At 35.0% G+C, this 18,413-nt stretch overlaps 1 protein-coding gene across 3 annotated transcripts; it reads left to right on the top strand.

Moving 5' to 3' along the window:
* The first annotated feature begins 1,088 nt into the window (after positions 1-1,088).
* LOC145615445 (uncharacterized) lies at positions 1,089-8,420 on the top strand. Of its 3 annotated transcripts, none has more exons than XM_081670526.1 (5): positions 1,089-1,256; positions 2,200-2,655; positions 6,544-7,100; positions 7,245-7,362; positions 7,444-8,420. In XM_081670526.1, the coding sequence occupies exons 2-5, from the start codon at positions 2,241-2,243 to the stop codon at positions 7,854-7,856; spliced, it is 1,503 nt and encodes a 500-aa protein (XP_081526652.1). In that variant the 5' UTR covers positions 1,089-1,256; positions 2,200-2,240; the 3' UTR covers positions 7,857-8,420. The 3 variants fall into 3 exon arrangements, with proteins under 3 accessions (XP_081526652.1, XP_081526644.1, XP_081526656.1); XM_081670518.1 differs by having other exon boundaries at positions 1,090-1,256; positions 2,210-2,655; XM_081670530.1 differs by having other exon boundaries at positions 1,091-1,256; positions 2,210-2,655; positions 7,245-7,311.
* The last annotated feature ends 9,993 nt before the right edge of the window (positions 8,421-18,413 follow it).

The raw sequence follows: 18,413 nt of genomic DNA, 5'->3' as shown, positions 1-18,413 counted from the left end.
TTTTATTTATTTTATTTGTCCACCCTTTTTTTAAAAAAATTAAAAATATCTTCCTTAAACTTTTTTTTTAAAATTAAAAAAAAAAAGTACCGTTTGTCTGAGTCTGACAATTATTTTTTTTGACTTGGGGCCACATGACGGCTAATTTGCTCCTTTTATAAACATTTCCCCTTGTTTTTTTTTCCTCCCCTCATTTTATAAATCAACGCTTCCAAATACTCCAAAAATTTGCCACAATTCAACAAAATAGTTAGAAAATTCCTTTCAATAATTGTCCAAAAAGGTAATTTGAAGACATTGAAGCTAACAAAACTGCATTTGTAGAACAACCTTTTTTTTTTTTTCCATTTCATGCCCAATCACATTGTACAATTATTATGTTAATTGTTATTTAATATGTAGTGAATTTATTGTTCATTTAATGCTTAAATTGTTGTATGAGGTACAGAGTAGTTAATTTGAGTGGTAGGGAAATTAGAGTTCATGTAAATGAAATTGAAAATATCTTAAAGTTGAACAATAGTTGCAACTTAATCATATCTGTTAGGTTTTTATATGAATGGTTAATCATTATTTAATTGACAATGTTAGGGCCCTTCTCCTTTTCTCTTGAGGAAGCAAAGAGAGATAAGTTCAATGAATTGACACCCTAATACTTAAGTTCTATGTAAGGGAGGTTAAACGAATTGACAAGGAGATTAAATGATAGGAAGGTTAAACGAAAGAATTTAGTGAAAATGGTTAAAGTAGAGATACATTAGTATATAATAGGAAAAATCGTGGAAATAAAGAGAGAAGGTGGGCCCTAAGTTGGAAAAATGGTTAGGTGGATCTTGAAATATACGTAGTAAGATTTTTATTTATTTTTTATTTTTTTGATCGGACGTAGTAAGAGTTAAAGGAGCCTATTTTTTATTTATTATTATTTATTAGTTTTTTTCACCTTTGGGTATTTAACTCGATTTTCAAATAACCATATACGCTTAACAATTAACCTTAACAAATAAAATAACCCCGATTCTATCTTGTAATTTACTTATTAGTAAAACAAAACTAATTCTGACCGTTAATATTATTGTACGAAATACGGAGTATGTGCCATTTGGCATTAACTTAATATACGTGTCATCAACTTTTATTTATTTTCTGTTTTGTAATGTAAGCTTTCGACTTAACGTTGCAGTCCTTTCTGTCGATCTCTCTCTCCTCCATTGAAGCAGCTTCCGAGCTTTCTCTTCATCGAAACAGCTTCTGAGGTAAAAAAAAATTCTCTTTTTGTTCATTGAATCCCAATTTCTCAATCTAGGGTTTAGTTTCAACCTAATTTTACTGTCAATTTAGGGTTCTTCTAAGGTGGACTATTGATTATAATTACTCAAGTTGTGAACGATTATAAACTGCGATTTTGTTGCTATCTATGTGCAATTACGTTGATATTCTCAATGTAGAAGATTTTTATGTGATTTATTTACCCTAATTTGATAATTGAGTCACATTTGATTGCTAATGTAAAATGTTTTTCGAAGTATTAATTTCCTTGATTTACAATCATCTCATCAAAACGGATTTTCTATCATTTAATTTAATAAGTGAACATTATTGTAAATGATAGTATTTACTCAATATTAAAACAATGCGAGTTATGTGCTAGGATTTTGAAGATGAATAATAAATGACTGATTTGAATGGTTTAATGGGTGTTTTTTTTTTTTTTTTTTTTTTTGGTATTTGCATCCCCATTGGTTTATGATTTTAAGTTTGATCTTTTAAGTAAAACTAAGCGCTGAATTTAAGTATCTGACACGGGTACATGTCCAAATGTCTAACTCGACTATGCCTATTTTGTAAAACCTTTCCATGATCTTGAACTAAAATGAAGTGTCTAAGTGTCCTATTCACGTCCGATTTTCGAGAGTCTGACACGATACTTGAGGTGTAATGAAGAGTCCAAGTAATATAGTATACTGATTTAGGCTCCTATTGGTTGAACTGAGAATATCATTCATCGATTTTATTATGATATGGAATTGAATGAGAAAGTGAGCAAAGATAATTTTTTTCTTTACTCTGATAAATCCTCTTTAAGTCACTTGTCCCTATCATTTTAACAGGGTTATGTACTTTGTCTCTCACTATACACTTTCATATTTAAGTTGTGCTCCTGTGAATATATTATTTGATGCTTTAAAATTAACTTAGATTCTTGCAGAATTAGGTAAAGTATCAATCACAGTATCAAGATGACTTGTGAAAAAGAAGATGCCTCGGGACATGGAGAGGAGTTGATGGATGTTGATATTGCTGACGCTAGCAATGGGTGTATGACTGAGATAAGGGAAAATGGTTTGCTTCTTTGGCCGGTATTGCCACAGGAAGGCGGAGAGGGTCTTCCATATGCCCCTGTAAACTGGCCAAGCCCTGGTGATATATGGGGTTGGAGGGTTGGCAAAAGAGTAGCTGCTTCTGGATATTATCTTGACAGATACTTGTATCTTCCTTTGCGTTTCCAGAAATCTAGGCGCAAGAGGGATGGTTTCGCAAGCAAGTTTTCAGTCGAACAATATGTTCGAGCAAGGTTCCCTGGTTCTAATGTCAATGCTTTCTTTTCGTCTTTTAGTTGGAAGATTCCTTCAAATCAGGCATACTTGTTGAAAGGTCAGCATTTTATCTCAGTAAATGAGCACTTGGAATTGGTATTAATATTCTTTTAGCCAATCACATATATGTTCTTTTACCTAGATGTGTACCATTTTTTGTTATATGCTCCTTTTCTACGGGTCTCTTAGGGTTTAATTTTTAACCTATTTCTTTGGTGAGCATGCAAATAATAATTTCAGATTATTGCTACTTGGTTTCGGTAGCAGATACTAGGTGGTAATTTGGTTGAATGTAGGAAGTAGTAAAAGTGTGTGTCCAAGTATTTCCATTTCTTAGCAAGTGCCAAAACTGTTTGGTTGATCATGGGAAGTAAATAGGAACTTCCACTTACCTAAGGGGTGTCTAGGGGAACAAGTTCCTCTACTTTGTGGTATACTTAACTTCTAGCGCACTTCCTATATTTTTTGTCAACCAAACTTCCCAAGCTTTCCACTTCCCAGACCTTTTTATGTCAATCAAACAAGCAGTAAGTCGATCTTCATCCAAGGATGTTGTGTACTAAATGCTAGCTTGATAGGATTCATCTATGCTGTCTTTGGTGGTACAATTTTACTCATTGTCTCATTAATATAACTTAGTATGGCTGATGTGATGAAAGCATTAGTTCTTGTTATTATATACTCCCTAGTAGAGTTTTGAAAAGAAATTATAAGAAGAGACTTGTTTGAGTTTTTTCTATTGTTATACTTGCTTTTTAAGCAATTATTTGTTTATTGAGTATTTGAGTTACTCTTTAGAATCTTAAACAATTAATTCCTCCGTTCCCCTAATATTGCAACAAGGGGAAGACACGGAATTTAAGATGAGAGATAGAGAGAAATAAAGATAAGGACCCATGTGATGAGGAGAGAGGTAGAGAGAAAGCATGTGCATATATGGTAATGTTGCCAGTGTTTATTTATTGAAGTCCAAAAGGGGTATTTTAAAACTTACAAGCTTCTTTTAAAATGTAAATTTGATCATATACTACCACTTTTTGATGATTGTGAAAAATTCCTAGGTCTACTGTTAGAAACAATTATCTCCCTTGATGCCTAATTATATTTTTAACTATATGCAACACCTACTGATTTCGTGTTGTTGATATCAGTATTTCAACTATGTTCCATTTTAATAATGTCGAAAGAGTACAATAGGCTGTATTAAATGTCTTACTATCCCTACTTTATACGAGTGCTACTTATCTATTGTGAAGTAGGCTATGTCTTTATCTTTGTGGAAGTAGTCAGACGCCTCTGACCCCCTCTATTGCATTCTAGTTTGAATCCTATTAGCATTGCTACGGAAATCTGACGGGTAATTGTAAATTTGTACTAGTCCGATTGTAAGCCCTGAGTTGGAAGTTGGAACACATCCGTGTGAACACGGTCCTCATAATTTTAGAAATACTTGGCAATTAATTTAAAGGAGAGAGACTATAAGTCTATAATATCTAGAATAAAATTAAATGAGTTCAAATAATTTAGATTGGTTAAAGATCAAATAAATTCAGATAAGAAATTAAGTTCTTATACGATGTGAGAAGCTATATTCCTTAATTAGTTGTTCCATTTTGGCTTCCGACACTATTCACCTGCTTCACTTTGGCCATCATTTGCTAATTATACATAATGTAAAACATAGCTATGTTGGGTCTTGTTAAATTCGTATTAATATATATATTTTCAATATATATAATTTTTATGATCACACAATCAAAGATATTAAAGGTCAAAGTTGTGTGTGTGTGTAATTGTGCCAAGTCAAAATGGAACAGCCAAAAAAAAAGTGGATGTTATAAGCTACTACGTAATTCACAACTACAATGGATTCCAATAAATCTTGAATTGTCAAAATAAGCTCTAATTGAATTCAGAAAGTTAAAATTAGTTCTTCCCATTCAAAAAGGAGTTTAGCTAAGTCTAAATAAGTCAAATAAGCTCAGGTAAGTCTAAATAAGTCAAAATAAGTTGAATAGAACATACCCCTATCTTTTAAGGTGTGTTTTGTTCAACTTATGTTGGCTTATTTGAACTTATCAGGACTTGTTTTGTTTACTTATTTGAATAATTCAGTTCGAACTTTTTTTGAATTGAACCGAGTAGCATTTTAAACGTATCAGAACTTATTTTGCCTTGAGTTCTGTAGGCTGCTCTGTATTGCCATGCTATTACTTGCCAAATATAAATATATATATATATATATATATATATATATATATATATATATATATATATATATATATATATATATATATATATATATATTCTTACAATTTGCTTTGAAGTTTCATTATTTAAGATATTCTTGGTTTGAATAAGTGGATACCCTATAAAGAAAATTGGACAGTTGATCAAATGTGTTGGAGAGGAGTGTTGATGATGTTTCAAAACTCAAAATTTTCAATTGTGTTCTGTCGTTTGCACTGATCTTTCAGTGCTATCATGTTAAGCTTGATTCAGTCATCAATATGCTAGTTGATAGGATAATGTTTTGAGCTTTAGTCTGTACACGTCCTTGAAATAAATTTGACATATCTGGATTCCTCTTTAACTTCATAATTTTGAGATATAGGTTGGTTTAAACTGTGGCTGGCATTAATTTGATTGTTGCATGTTCAAATTGTTTTCAATGACCAAAGGTGTATCTTTCATAATAGTACACAAATTAATTAAGAGCTAGCAATAGATTCACTTTCATAGCTGAATATTTTGTGCTGGAGGCTGAATTCTGCCAGTGTCTTTAATGGTAAGAATAGTGATCATATATATTCAGATCTCATGCAGTATGAGAGTTTAACTAGCTTCTGGAGCTCCAGTTTAGAGGTATTTACTCTTTCGATAAAGGTGTTATATATCATTACTCATTAGTGTGCCTTTAAAGGACATATATCTTCAGCGTTGAAGAAGAGAACATTAAAACATTATTATAACTTCTCTTGATATTTAAATATAGGCTTGTAAGAATGGGATATACAATAAAATGGATCTCCATATTCTTTAAAAGTCTCCCCATCTCTATTATAAGTCACCATCAATATGCAGCTCACTCATTATCGTATTGTAGTCATATCTATTTAATGTCACTCCATTTTTACTGCACACTCACCTTATGCTAACGCTACCTTTGCATCAGTGATTTTCCCGATTTTGGAATGGTAGAGTTTAATTTGATTTCCTCGTGCCCCACACACGACTCTTAACATTAGATTTTGGGGATTCTTCAAAACTGAAACTTCATGTTTTATAATTGAAACATACAAGGTTTCAAAATTTCTTTTTGGAAAGAAGAGAGAGATAAAAAGCTAGTCCCATGTGATAACTCTGATGAAGAGGGACCATTGCCAAAAGTATTGTTGTTGCAACTAATATGCAACTTCCCAGCATGGGAGATAAAGAGAAGTATCTTTGCTCACCAAAATATATAAACATATCAAGTACATTTAAATCAACTAAAGACTTAATGCCAAAGTTCAATCATAAAAGGATTTCGAAAGATAAGACTCCTTTCTGTAGAAACTCTAAAACACAATAGAAACATCAGCTTCTTGCATCTTGAAACAGATGGAGAGCCTTTCGAGATATCTTCATTTCGACTCTAAAATTTCTTAAATTGTCTGATATGAGTTCAAGATTTGATTTATGATCCATATACCCCATTTATGGTATTCTAGGTAGTAAATATGATGTCCGGGTAGTTGATTTGATGTTTGAATTATGATGTAGATATGAATCATAAACTTGTTATAGTACTTTTTAAAATTAAGGATTCTGTACTTTGGCTTGGTTTTGTAGACAGTGCACATTCTAAATTTCTGACTATCACTGGTGGAAGCATTTTAACTTTTGGGCTATAAAAGTTATTTTCTGTTCATTGTTTAACATTGTGTTGATTTTTGTTTTGAAGATGAACATGGTTCTTTCCGCATATCATCTGAAGAGATGGCAGCGCAGTCTCCCTCTAATTTGCCTCCTGGTGCTGTGGGTTGTAAGGCTGGTAACAGTTTTTGTTCTAGTCTTCTGGAAGATCAGATGTCTCCTGCAGCTACGCAATCTTGTGAAATTTGCTGCAGTGAACCTAGTTTTTGTCGGGAGTGTTGTTGTATACTATGTTGCAAAACCATAGATATAGCCTCTGGTGGCTACAATTTTATCAGATGTGAGGCAACAGTAAGTGATGGTATAATATGTGGTCATGCGGCTCATATTAACTGTGCTCTCAGATCGTATATGGCTGGGACAGTTGGAGGAAGTGTCGGGCTAGACACTGAATACTATTGTCGGCGTTGTGATACACGGACTGATTTGACTAAGCATATCACAGGGCTTTTGAAGACATGTGAATCTATTAAATCTCAGGATGAGATTGACAAGATATTAAGTGTTGGTGCCTGTGTTTTGCGAGGATCACAGAAAAAGGGTTCACAAAAACTGCTGAATCGTATCGAATCCATTCTGCAAAAGGCTAGTATTATTTTTCGGGAAACTTCTTATTTTTAATTTGTTTTTTTTTTTTTTTTTTGGGGGGGGGGGGGGGGGGGGGATGTTTTCGTTTCTCTTTTGACTTGCAAGTTGCTGCTTTAGCTGACTACACTGTTCTGACAACAGCTAAAAGTTGGGAATGATATGGAAGATGTCTGGAAAGTGGAAGTGGACATTTTACCTATTCCCACAGGTGAATCTATATCTCAAATTCATTATCATTTCAGCTCTTATGACGAGAATGGTGAGTTGTCAGAGCTCAAAGAAGTTGACAGTGAAATACCTTTTCTGTTAAATAGAGATATCTTTCCTTTTCCAATTGCAGGAGCAGGACAACTGGATGGTCTGGATCATTCAAACTCTGCATGCACAGACCTAGGTGAAGATGATCTTTTGTATCAAAATGGGTATCTGAAATTGGAGGAGGAAATTACTCAAATTCTTCAGGAACTTAAAAGGTCGCAAGACTATGAATTTAGTATTGCTCATGATAGGCTTCATGCTCAAAAAGATCACCTTTTTAGCCTCTATCAACAAGTTTACAAGGATAAGCTAGAACTATTACGACCTTCACCATCAAAGGACCGTGATGCCTTGCTCGGATCTATTGCAGCCAGAGAAGAGCATATTAAACATGAGCTCAGCAAACTCAGAGATATGGAAAAGGTTGCCAATGGATTTGGAAAGACTCCCAAAGAAATTCTAAAAGAACACTTTGATCTGGATCGCAAAGACTGATACCTGCATTCACACCAACTTCAATTGTCATCTCTTCTTTTTCTGTTCTTCAATCCCAGGAAGAAGGTGAGATTCCACCAATGAGTTCCTACTCGAAGGACTTTGTTCATATAGCTGTTGAAAAAATTTTGGATGATTAAATAAGCGTCACATCTGCCTTTGAAACTACCTTCTTCTTTTATACCCTTCTTTTGTGTTTGTATACACACATCAGTCACATGTACTTTTGTGCTTGTTTCTTGATGCTTTTTCATCATTACTACTCCCTCCGTATTAAAAAAATTAGCCACTTATGTAGTCAGTTGACGTACATTAATGGCTCATAACGAGTTACATGTCACAGTGGGTAATCTTTGGGATGGTCTGAGTCTTTTTTTTTTTTTTTTTTTTTTTGGTGGAATGTTTAATTATTTCTTGTCAGTAGGCTGTCTTTGCGGCTTTGCCTAGGACCTGATTATGTTGTAAGATTTTCATTTCAGACTTTTCTTATGAAACTGTAGGGAAATTTGTCGACAACATCAGTTTAACCTTATTTTACTTTGAATATACCTACCTTTTAGTACATTTTTGTACTCGTCATTTCATATCATTATCTTTTATCATTTCTGGTGTTAAAAATTGCTGTATTATTGAATGTTATTCAGAGCTAAGCACCGCCTTCTTATTTCTTTTTTATTTGTTTAATTATACACCCAGGAGAAGTAACTTTGAACTGATCAAATTGCTTTGCCTTCTTCCTGGTTGGATTTTAATAGTACGGAGTAAGAAGTATGTTAGAAATTTTCTTTTCAGATTGAGATTAGGACTGATGCAATTTTCCAGGCAGCTGTATGCATTCCATCACAGGATTAGTTAATATTGTTTGTGTAAATGTCGTTGATTATGTAGGGAAATAAACAATTGGTAATCAACTTTGTGTCTGGCTAAAGATTATAGACTGATTAGGTTATGCAATGTATTACACAAATTTATTTTTGAAGTTGTAGTAAACACATTCTCCTTGACATTGTTGCGAAAACATCAGTGTGTTTGGATGAAGACGACTCGGGAAGGTAGCAAACATGTATTCTCCTTAAATGTAGTGCATAAATTATCTAGAACAATACTATCCTATCCTATTTTCTTAGTAGCCTTGGAACTTTTTAGAACATTAGGACTTTAAGAAACCGCTACACATTATTTGTAACTAATATTTTGTAACTAATATTTTCTTTCCTTTTTAGGTTGTCGTTTCTTTCTATCTATCCCCTCATTAAATGCATTCCTATTTTTCTCTCTCCGTCTATTCAAAAACAAAACTTTCACCTTGGGAGAAAAACTCCTAATGCATACTAACCTTGAAACGTAGTCGATTATTATATAGATTAAGTTAGAGATTCCACTCATTATTTTAATGTTCTACGGTTACTAACTACCAAGTAATTTACTAACCAACTTTAATTTGCTTCTACAGTAAAATCTAAACCTCATTACGGAGAAATTGTGTAATTGTATCTTTCCTTAAGAAAAACTGTTGGAAAAATATAAAGGGGCAAAAAGTAAGAAAAATATTGTTCTATATTCAACTTCATTTAAGACACATACAATTAAAATGAAGGAATGTAAAAATTTAGATGACATAAACCTAGATCATTTCATTTGCAAGTGAGAGCGATTAGCTTACACCTGCTCTAGGTACACCCGAGTACATAATACAATTCCGTAATCCATAACTAGCACATTATTGAACAATAATAAGATTACCCATATTACCCTTAAACCCGCCTTTACAATCACCACCCCTCCTATCCATCTCACCCCAACCATTCTTAGGCACAATCACAACAAGTTCCCCACGAGCATATATCGCGGTAGCAAGCTCCGGGCGCGCAGACGACGGAAGCCGAAACCGCCACACATCAAGCTCAAGCTCATCAACGATCGGCCGAGACAAATTCTCTCTACTCCTAATCACAACTTTGGTAATTCCAGGATGAACTTCAACAACATGAGCTTTAACCCCACTAGTATACCCAACTCCAGCAATACCACCATCATCTTCAACCGTAAACTTAAAACAATCATGTCGTTCTTCAACGACAACATCGGCATCGGAATCAAAGGGTAATTCCAACACTTTGCTGAAAACATGAGGAAGTCTTCGTAATTTCTTGGAATTTGATGAAACACCCATTAATGGAGATTGCTGCTGTTGTTGTAGGGATTGATTTGTGGAGGAGAGAGAAAGTGAAGAGAAGTTGCGTTTTTCAGGCATGGTGAAGATGGGGGTAATAAATTGAGTAATCAAAAGGAATAAAATTAGAGTAAAGTAGTGAAATGGAATCATCAACTGACGGCGGGCGTAAACGATGATTTTTAAAAGGAATACATTGCGATTAAAAAAGAACGGAAATCGGAATGATAAATGTTGTTAACGTTTATGGAGAAAATAGAACAAAAATAGGGGGATATGATGTTGTAGGAATCAAAGAGATGGGAAAAGCGAAAAGAGGATTCGGAAAGAGGAGATTTGTATAAGGTGATTTGAAAGGGTTAGGGATTTGGGGTGTATTTAAAGGGATTGGGGGACCGACATGTATGTAACGTGTGGCGTAATAGATTGTGTTGTTGTATTAATTAATTATTTTTGTTTTATTACGCGTCAATTGTCAATTTGTTGTATCTTGTATGTGAAGTTATTGTGTAATTTCTAGTTCTCTTTAGTAAAACACAAGGAAAAATTCACTAATTGGGGTTTTTATATCCTATGAATTCATAATATTGCTTCTGCTTTATATTATTTGGTAAAATTTGCAAATTACAGCTATTTAAAGTTCGTATTTTGCAAATTGCAATCATTTAACATTATTATTAATACTATTATTAATGTTATTATTATTAATGTTGTTGTTTTATTATTATTATTATTATTATTATTATTATTATTATTATTATTATTATTATTATTATTATTATTATTATTATTATTAATTATAATTAGTAATAATAATTATTAAAATTATTATTATTATTATTATTATTAAAATTATTATTATTATTAATTATTAAAAAATATTATTATTATTATTATTAATTATTAAAATTATTATTATTATTAATTATTATTATTAATATTAATAATAATAATATTTATTATTTATAATAATATTATTATCATTAATAATTATTAAAATTAATAATAATAATAATTATTATTATTAATTATTAAAGTTATTATTATTATTAATTATTATTATTATTATTATCTCAAAAACAAAAGTCATACAACCTACAATAAATTAGTGGGAAGCCGAGATACAATCTGGGCCCCCACTCCTCTAGCTATTGCAAATCCTACCCTAGTGAAGATATGAGCTGCAGCACGAGCCCCAATGTCTTGCGTCGTCGAGAACCTCTGAATCCGCTTCAGTAACGCAACAACCTCTTTCTCCAATTCCCCAAGCGAAGAAAAGGAGAAGGGAATGAAACCATATCCAATCGCCTGACAGCGAGCTTCATACTTAACCCGTTTCCGATGAGCTGCATCAGCAACAACCCGCCCAGGAAAGAAGTCAGATAGCCCTGAGTGAGTCAAAGGAGAAGACCCTGTCAAATCAACACAGACATCACGACCACGATCCCATGAATAAAGTAACACATCCGCGGGTCTGAGGGCCTCGTCGTTCCCTCCGGCCAACCCAATGTCAACCTCTTTTCTCGCTGAAATCCCAGAACGATAGCAAACATCAACAAGGGTATCCCGAACAACATTATGCTGATGTTTAATACCCACAATACCAGCACAAGACACCGCGTGATCACCAAAAATATCTCCAGCAAAAACCCTCAAACAAGCAGAGCACAACGTCGAGATAGAGAACAATGGAACACCCAACCGATAGGACAACACACAGCGATAAGTCTTGGCGTTCATCGTCTGACCCAACCCTGAAATAGGAACCGCCCGAAGCCAAGCAGAGGTGTGATCACCCTGTTGTGATTTCCATAATGCTGATTGTCGAGGAGTTAAAGAATAACCAGATTCTGCAGAAGCGGTAACCTTTGTGAAATATATATCTGCCAATTTCTTCATGAGTTTAGGGGCAGCGACCTCACTAGGGTTACTCAAAATGTCAGACTCCACTGTTCCATTAAACAGACTCAACGCATCCTCAAAGGCTCGTCCAAGACCAACAATGCCAGCATGCCGAAGAAGTTGTGTCTGCAACCCAGCTGACTGTAACCGAGAAGCAAGAAAAGCATAGTGACGAACATCACCTGCAGAATAAACACCAAGCCCTCCAAACGCAAATGGTAAGGTGGCAAGTCGCCACTGCCAATCACCAAACCCAGGCCCCGAAGCAGTAACAATACGCTCCAAGGAAGATCGAAGAGCAGTATCAAAAGTGCGCTGAGCCACCTCAAAAGTACTAGGAGGACAAGTACGTAACGCAAAGTAGAGTTTTGAAACTCCAGTACATGCCCTAAGTAACAACAGCTCACACTGAGGATCATCGAGCATAGCGACCTTATCCATAAGGGCAATGGTCTTGGTCACCCTCTGCATCACAAGCTCACCACCAAAACCAGAATCGGAACTAGCGGGACCTCCAAGCAACCTTACACCACGCAAAGGTCGAGCAATATTAGGTGGAAAGACACCCACCAGCCTGCTTCGAGGGTCTTCTGTAGGCCAGAAAACTTCAGTTTTTTCCACATTAAGACATAACCCAGAACGAGGTCCTTCCTCCATAATCAACTGCAGAACTTGCCCCACCACCAAAGTGTCACCAATAATCGTGCCATCATCCAAATACCAAGCCTGAAGACATACATTAAAAGTCTCTTTGATTTTACACACCAGGGGTTGTAAAACCAAAGAAAAAAGCAAAGGACCAAGGGGATCACCCTGCTGCACCCCTTGAGATGACCATAAGGTATGGTCCCCATAGTACAACCTGGCTGGATTAGAATAGCAGAATTCTACCCATCGAGAAATGCCCGGACATCGACGACGTACCTCACGTAACATGACTGAACGATCAACCAGATTGAAAGCATTTTGAAAATCCACCAACAACATAGATAGACCAACATCAGAACCACGGTCCTCAATCAACCGATTCACCGCATGAAGAATTGCCTCACCACCTGAAGAAACCCCAACACCAAATTGAAGGCCATCAAAGTAACTCCCTAAAGACTGACCAACCATAACAGCACCCACCTTCGAAACGAGACGCCGCCAAACCGTACCCACAGCAATAGGACGGATACCACCACCGGGCTTGACAAGTGGCGTAAGAGGAGCACTAGCAATGTACTCTCCTAATTTCATAGGACATCTCCCAGCTAGAAAGAGATTAACCACCCCAGTAATAGAGTCAACCAACTCATCTGAGACTGCCACAGCTGAACCACTCAAGCAATCCATAAGATGTTGAGCACGCAAACCATCTCTACCACATGATGTGCCACGAGGGAAACTCCTTATTCGATCCAAAACAACAGCAGAAGTTGTAACGAGATGAAGCTGATCAATAGGTATATCAGGCAAGGATGGAGCTGGAGATGAAGGGTGCTTTGACTGTAAATCTGCAAGAGTGGCGTCATTATAAGGTGCAACGCCTGAAGAAGAAAGAACCCGAACTGCAGCAGTGTAATGGCCATCGCAAATCTTCCTACGACACTGCTTAATATTACGCTCTTCCAAATCAATGTCCTCATCATCAACCGACGACAAAGTAGGAGAATCCTCTGCCAAAATTTCCCTCACAAGCTGCAAATTACCACCCGCTACACTCCAAGAACAAATAGCACGGGAAATACTCTCTTCTTGATGCCGACGTCTAACCGAAGACCGAGACTCACGACTACTCCGCGGGCGAAAGATTTTAAGGATGCAAAGAGGTAACACCAACAAAGAGACCCAATTAGAAATGTCATCAGGCTTAGAGATCACCTTATCAAGAGCACCTTTCAGAACCCGAGAAAACCCCAAACGACACTTGGGAGGGATAGACTTAACAGAGCGAAACCCCTTAGAGAATAAACAATCAAGGAGAGCCACATCAAAACCACCGCTTTGATCTCGCACCAATCCATCCCTACGATCAACTCGAGCAGGAGAAGAAGGAGATTGCGGCTTGGTGAAATTATGAAGCACAAAACGAACAACACCATCACCTACATCAGGGGGTGACACATCCTCATCCCCATCATGACGACACTTAATACGTACCGTGTGCGTTTTATAGCAAACTCCACATAACCAAATCCCCATACGCCTAAAAGTAACTTCTGCCTCATTATAAACAGCCAAATTAGAAGTAAGAGAATGACGGGTGATATCTCGCTCACCGATACAACAATGGCGATCACTAAGATGTTTGATTAGAGAACGTCGAGTAAGGCCATTTCCACTCCCATCTTGACAACCACTAAGTCCCACAAAGGGACAATGAAACTTCACAACGGCAGCCGACATAACTGACTTGAACCACCCAAAACAACACCCAAAACAGCACCCAAAACAACACCCAAAACTGCACCCAAAATTGCACCCAAAACTGCACCCAAGAGCTGCCGAAACTGCCGCAAAACAACACCCAAAACTGCACCCAAGAGCTGCCGAAACTGCTGTAAAAACAGCACCTGAAAATCGCCTGAAATTGCACCCAAAAACACCCCAAAACTGCCCAGAAACTGCACCAGAAACCAGCCTGAAAATCGCCTGAAATCAGCCTAGAAACTGCCAGAAACCAAACCGGAAAACGCTTGAAAACTGCCCTTTGCACGCCTAAATTACACCCAAAACTAAACCGATTGCTGGCAACCAGAATACCCCATGAACAAGACCAGAAAATTGCTAGAATCGAGCCCTGAAAACAACCTAAACTCGCCTAAAAAACAGCCCGAAACACGACCACTAAAGGCTCCCTGAAAATTGGTTCGGGACCCCCAATAGCCACTCAAAACTGGAATTATCACCTGAAATTGCCCCCAAAACTACGCTGCTTGGAATAAACGCGACTGAAAACCGCAAGCAAAAAGGGTTGATTCCACTCTACGCCGATACTAATAACCACCGGAAAAGCTTACACGAAACCCACCAGATTATTGACGTGGAAACTGCCGGATTATTGACGTGGAACTTGCCGGATCATTGACGAGATCGCAGACTTTGTCATTGACGAGATCGCAGACTTTGTCATTGACGGATTATTAATTAATTATTATAATTATTATTATTATTATTATTTATTATTAATATTATTATTATTAGTATTATTATTATTAATTATTAAAATTATTATTATTATTAATTATTAAAATTATTTTTAATATTAATAATTATTATAATTATTCAAAATAATAAATTATTATCATCAATACAATATTAATTATGATTATTGAATATTAATTATTATTGTTGTTATTATTAATCATTATTTGAAAATTAAGTAGAGCAGAGCCGAGCCGAGCAGAGCAGATCAGATTTCTTTTGAGCAAAGCAGATTTGATTTGAGCAGAGCAGAGCATAGCAGAGCAGCTCTAAAGAACGGGGTCTTACTCGTCTACTTAGGGGTAGGGATTCCCTTACTCTCCTCTCTACTCCCAAGTACTATTTGGCTTGTAAATACTGAATCAAAAAAACCGTGAGGAATGTAGCATATACCATAACCAATTTACCGTGAAGATCTTATAAGATTATACAGAGTAAGAGCATAACATTGTAATGTCGACCTATAAACCAAGCAAGCTGTTGGAGAATTGATTATCTTTTAAAAGAAAATAAGTTATAAATTAATCATCATTACTAATAATTAAAATATACTTTGTATATGTGTTAATGCACCGAATAAGAAATCAAGATATTTGCACTTTGTGTGCGTAAACGTAAATAGATTTTTTTTTTTCTTCGTGGATTGATAAGGAGAAAGGCGGCCCTATCGGTCCGGAACCACTCATAGATCCTCCCTGTCCAGATTAGTAGGTTAGACACTATAGAAGTGGGATAAAAGGATAAGGGAATCTCCACCTCCAAAATGCCTCTATTGGAGTTGGACACAACATCTTGGTTGTGAAATTTGGTAACATGTAAATATATACATATATCAAACTTGTGAAGGAAATCAATGTTGAAAAAAATGTGCACAATATTGAAGATTAGAGATTTAAAGAGCTTTGATGAAAATTGAGAAAATGGCCTTCTAATTTATTAGAAGAATCATTTTGGGAATTGACCAACTTAGAATTCCTTATTAAACATTTTGTAATCAGTCTGACACATTATGAGTCTGACACATTATGAGTCGACACATTATACACACAACTACACAAGAAAATGTTGTACATTATGTCCCAATTATACTTAGTGTTATATTAGTAGCAAATTGACTAATTGCCAAATAAGACTTCCCATCCACACTATAAGATAAGCTTCAACTATATATGGACACATGCACTTGAAAGAACATACAAGTTTACTTGAAAGTTAATTTGCTACATATTTTCAAACCTAAAGTTCTAGCACCATCATCAAAAATTCAAAACATTACCTTTATCACTTTTCTCCACTCTCTTTCTCTACTTAAACTCTATAGATTTTAATCGCTTACAATATTTGCAAAACCCGTCATTATCATACAAATTTTGTAACAGTATAATCACCATAAGTTCTCTCCATTTTGAATTTTTCACCTTTAAATACTAATCTCTAATTAAATATGTTGGAGTAAATTAAAATTGGGAATATTGTGTTGCCACTAGTAATCACGAATTTCAAAATTTCAATCACGTAAGATTTGCAATAAATTTTACTCCTTTTTATATATCAGTGTTCCGTTATATATGTCATTAAAACTTTTATATTATCATCATGCACTCGTGTCCATGATCTAATTACGCAGCTCAAAATTACTACTTGGATCCTTCTCCATGCCCAAAATTCAGGTCCATTGCTTTTACTACATTAAAAAATTAAAATGTTGGGTTCCTAGGAATTTTCCAAAAACAACATTATTCGAATGAAATGGACGAAAATCTTTGGGTCTTTCTATATATAAAGGTTTCCGTCGCTTTTGTGCTGTGGTAAGTTGAAGCAAAGGAGTCTACGTTTGTTAATTATTGCAAACTTATTGCACACAAAGTAACAGAATAACGCATGAGTTTGGGAACCAACGAAAGTGCTACGATGTTTCGCAACTAATACACGCATTGTAAAGACAAAATTAAGTTTCCAAACTTAATTGTCCTTTTTAGGTTGGAAAAGATTTATATTATTTCGAATACAATGACGTTCTAAATTTCACTGTCTTGAGAGAAGACGTACCTAATTTCACGTTATGTTTTACATTTTTAGAAAAAAAATATATTTATACAAAAACTTTTGTATTCATCCAATGTACAATAATATTACTATACATCGAAGTAATTTTTGTTAAATTTAGGGTAACTTTTATCCATAAAGGTTAATTAACTTTTATTTATATCATGATAACTTATATATACTAGGTAACTTTTATTTATTATAGGGTAACTTTTGAACATTTTAAGGTAACTTTAAAGTGGATATACAATATTTTATTATACATCCGATTTTTTTAAATGTTTGTCATATATATATATATATATATAGTGTTCTAAACCTCGTTGTTTCCTAATGTTTTTAACACTTCTTTTTTTGAAGAAAATGTTTTTAACACTTTAAATGTGAACCAAATTTCTACTTTTGTTCAAAAATGTTTGTTTAAAGTAGTAAAAAATAATTGTGACACTATAAACTTTGGCGGTTATCTTTTAGGAAGACTAATTGACCAGAGTAAAACTCACGCCAATGGAGTCTTAGTCTCATAGACAAAAACCCAAGTCATCCTCAAAAATGTCACATGTCCATCCATTTCCAATGATTTTTAACTACTCTTGTACTTCGTATGTTCTAGACTTAATTTCTATAACATGAACCTTTGTAGTTTGCTAGTTGTAACCTGTAAGTTACTTATCTTCATAAGTTTATAACTGCTCGAGTTATGGACATCATATATTGGCGCCGAAGATATTACAGCATAGTGTATGCAGCAGTCCTGCTTTGGTGCTTGCACTGTTGCATTCGAAGTATTTATAAGTATCAACGTTGTCTATGATGAACATGAAAAATATTTGAGTACTACGTAGAAGAATACGAAGTATTTATAACTATCAACATTGAAAAAAATTCAAGTAGAAGATAACAAGCACTTCAATATTGATAGTACATGTAAACATCAATGATCAATATTGAACGGTTTAACCCACTACAGTTACATCAATGATCAAGTTTAAACATGTACATCAATGATCAAGTTTAAACATTAACATGATTCCAAGGGATCGAAGAAGAGATTTTCGATCCATTGCAATGCTTGAACGAATGGACAATGAAAGTAAAAATACTAATCTAAGAACCAAGACCAGAAAATGCCCGAGGCTGAGGAGCAAGATTAATTCACACCATAGGACGAAAATACCAGGAAACCTCAAGGCAAAAATAGAACAATGTTCTCTTCAAACAAAAGCACGATTCATTTTTTTGTGCAA

The sequence above is a fragment of the Chenopodium album genome, chromosome 3 (genome assembly GCF_948465745.1).
Source record: "Chenopodium album chromosome 3, dcCheAlbu1.1, whole genome shotgun sequence".
NCBI classification, from domain to species: Eukaryota; Viridiplantae; Streptophyta; class Magnoliopsida; order Caryophyllales; family Amaranthaceae; genus Chenopodium; species Chenopodium album.
This window is presented reverse-complemented; position numbering and strand designations above follow the sequence as displayed.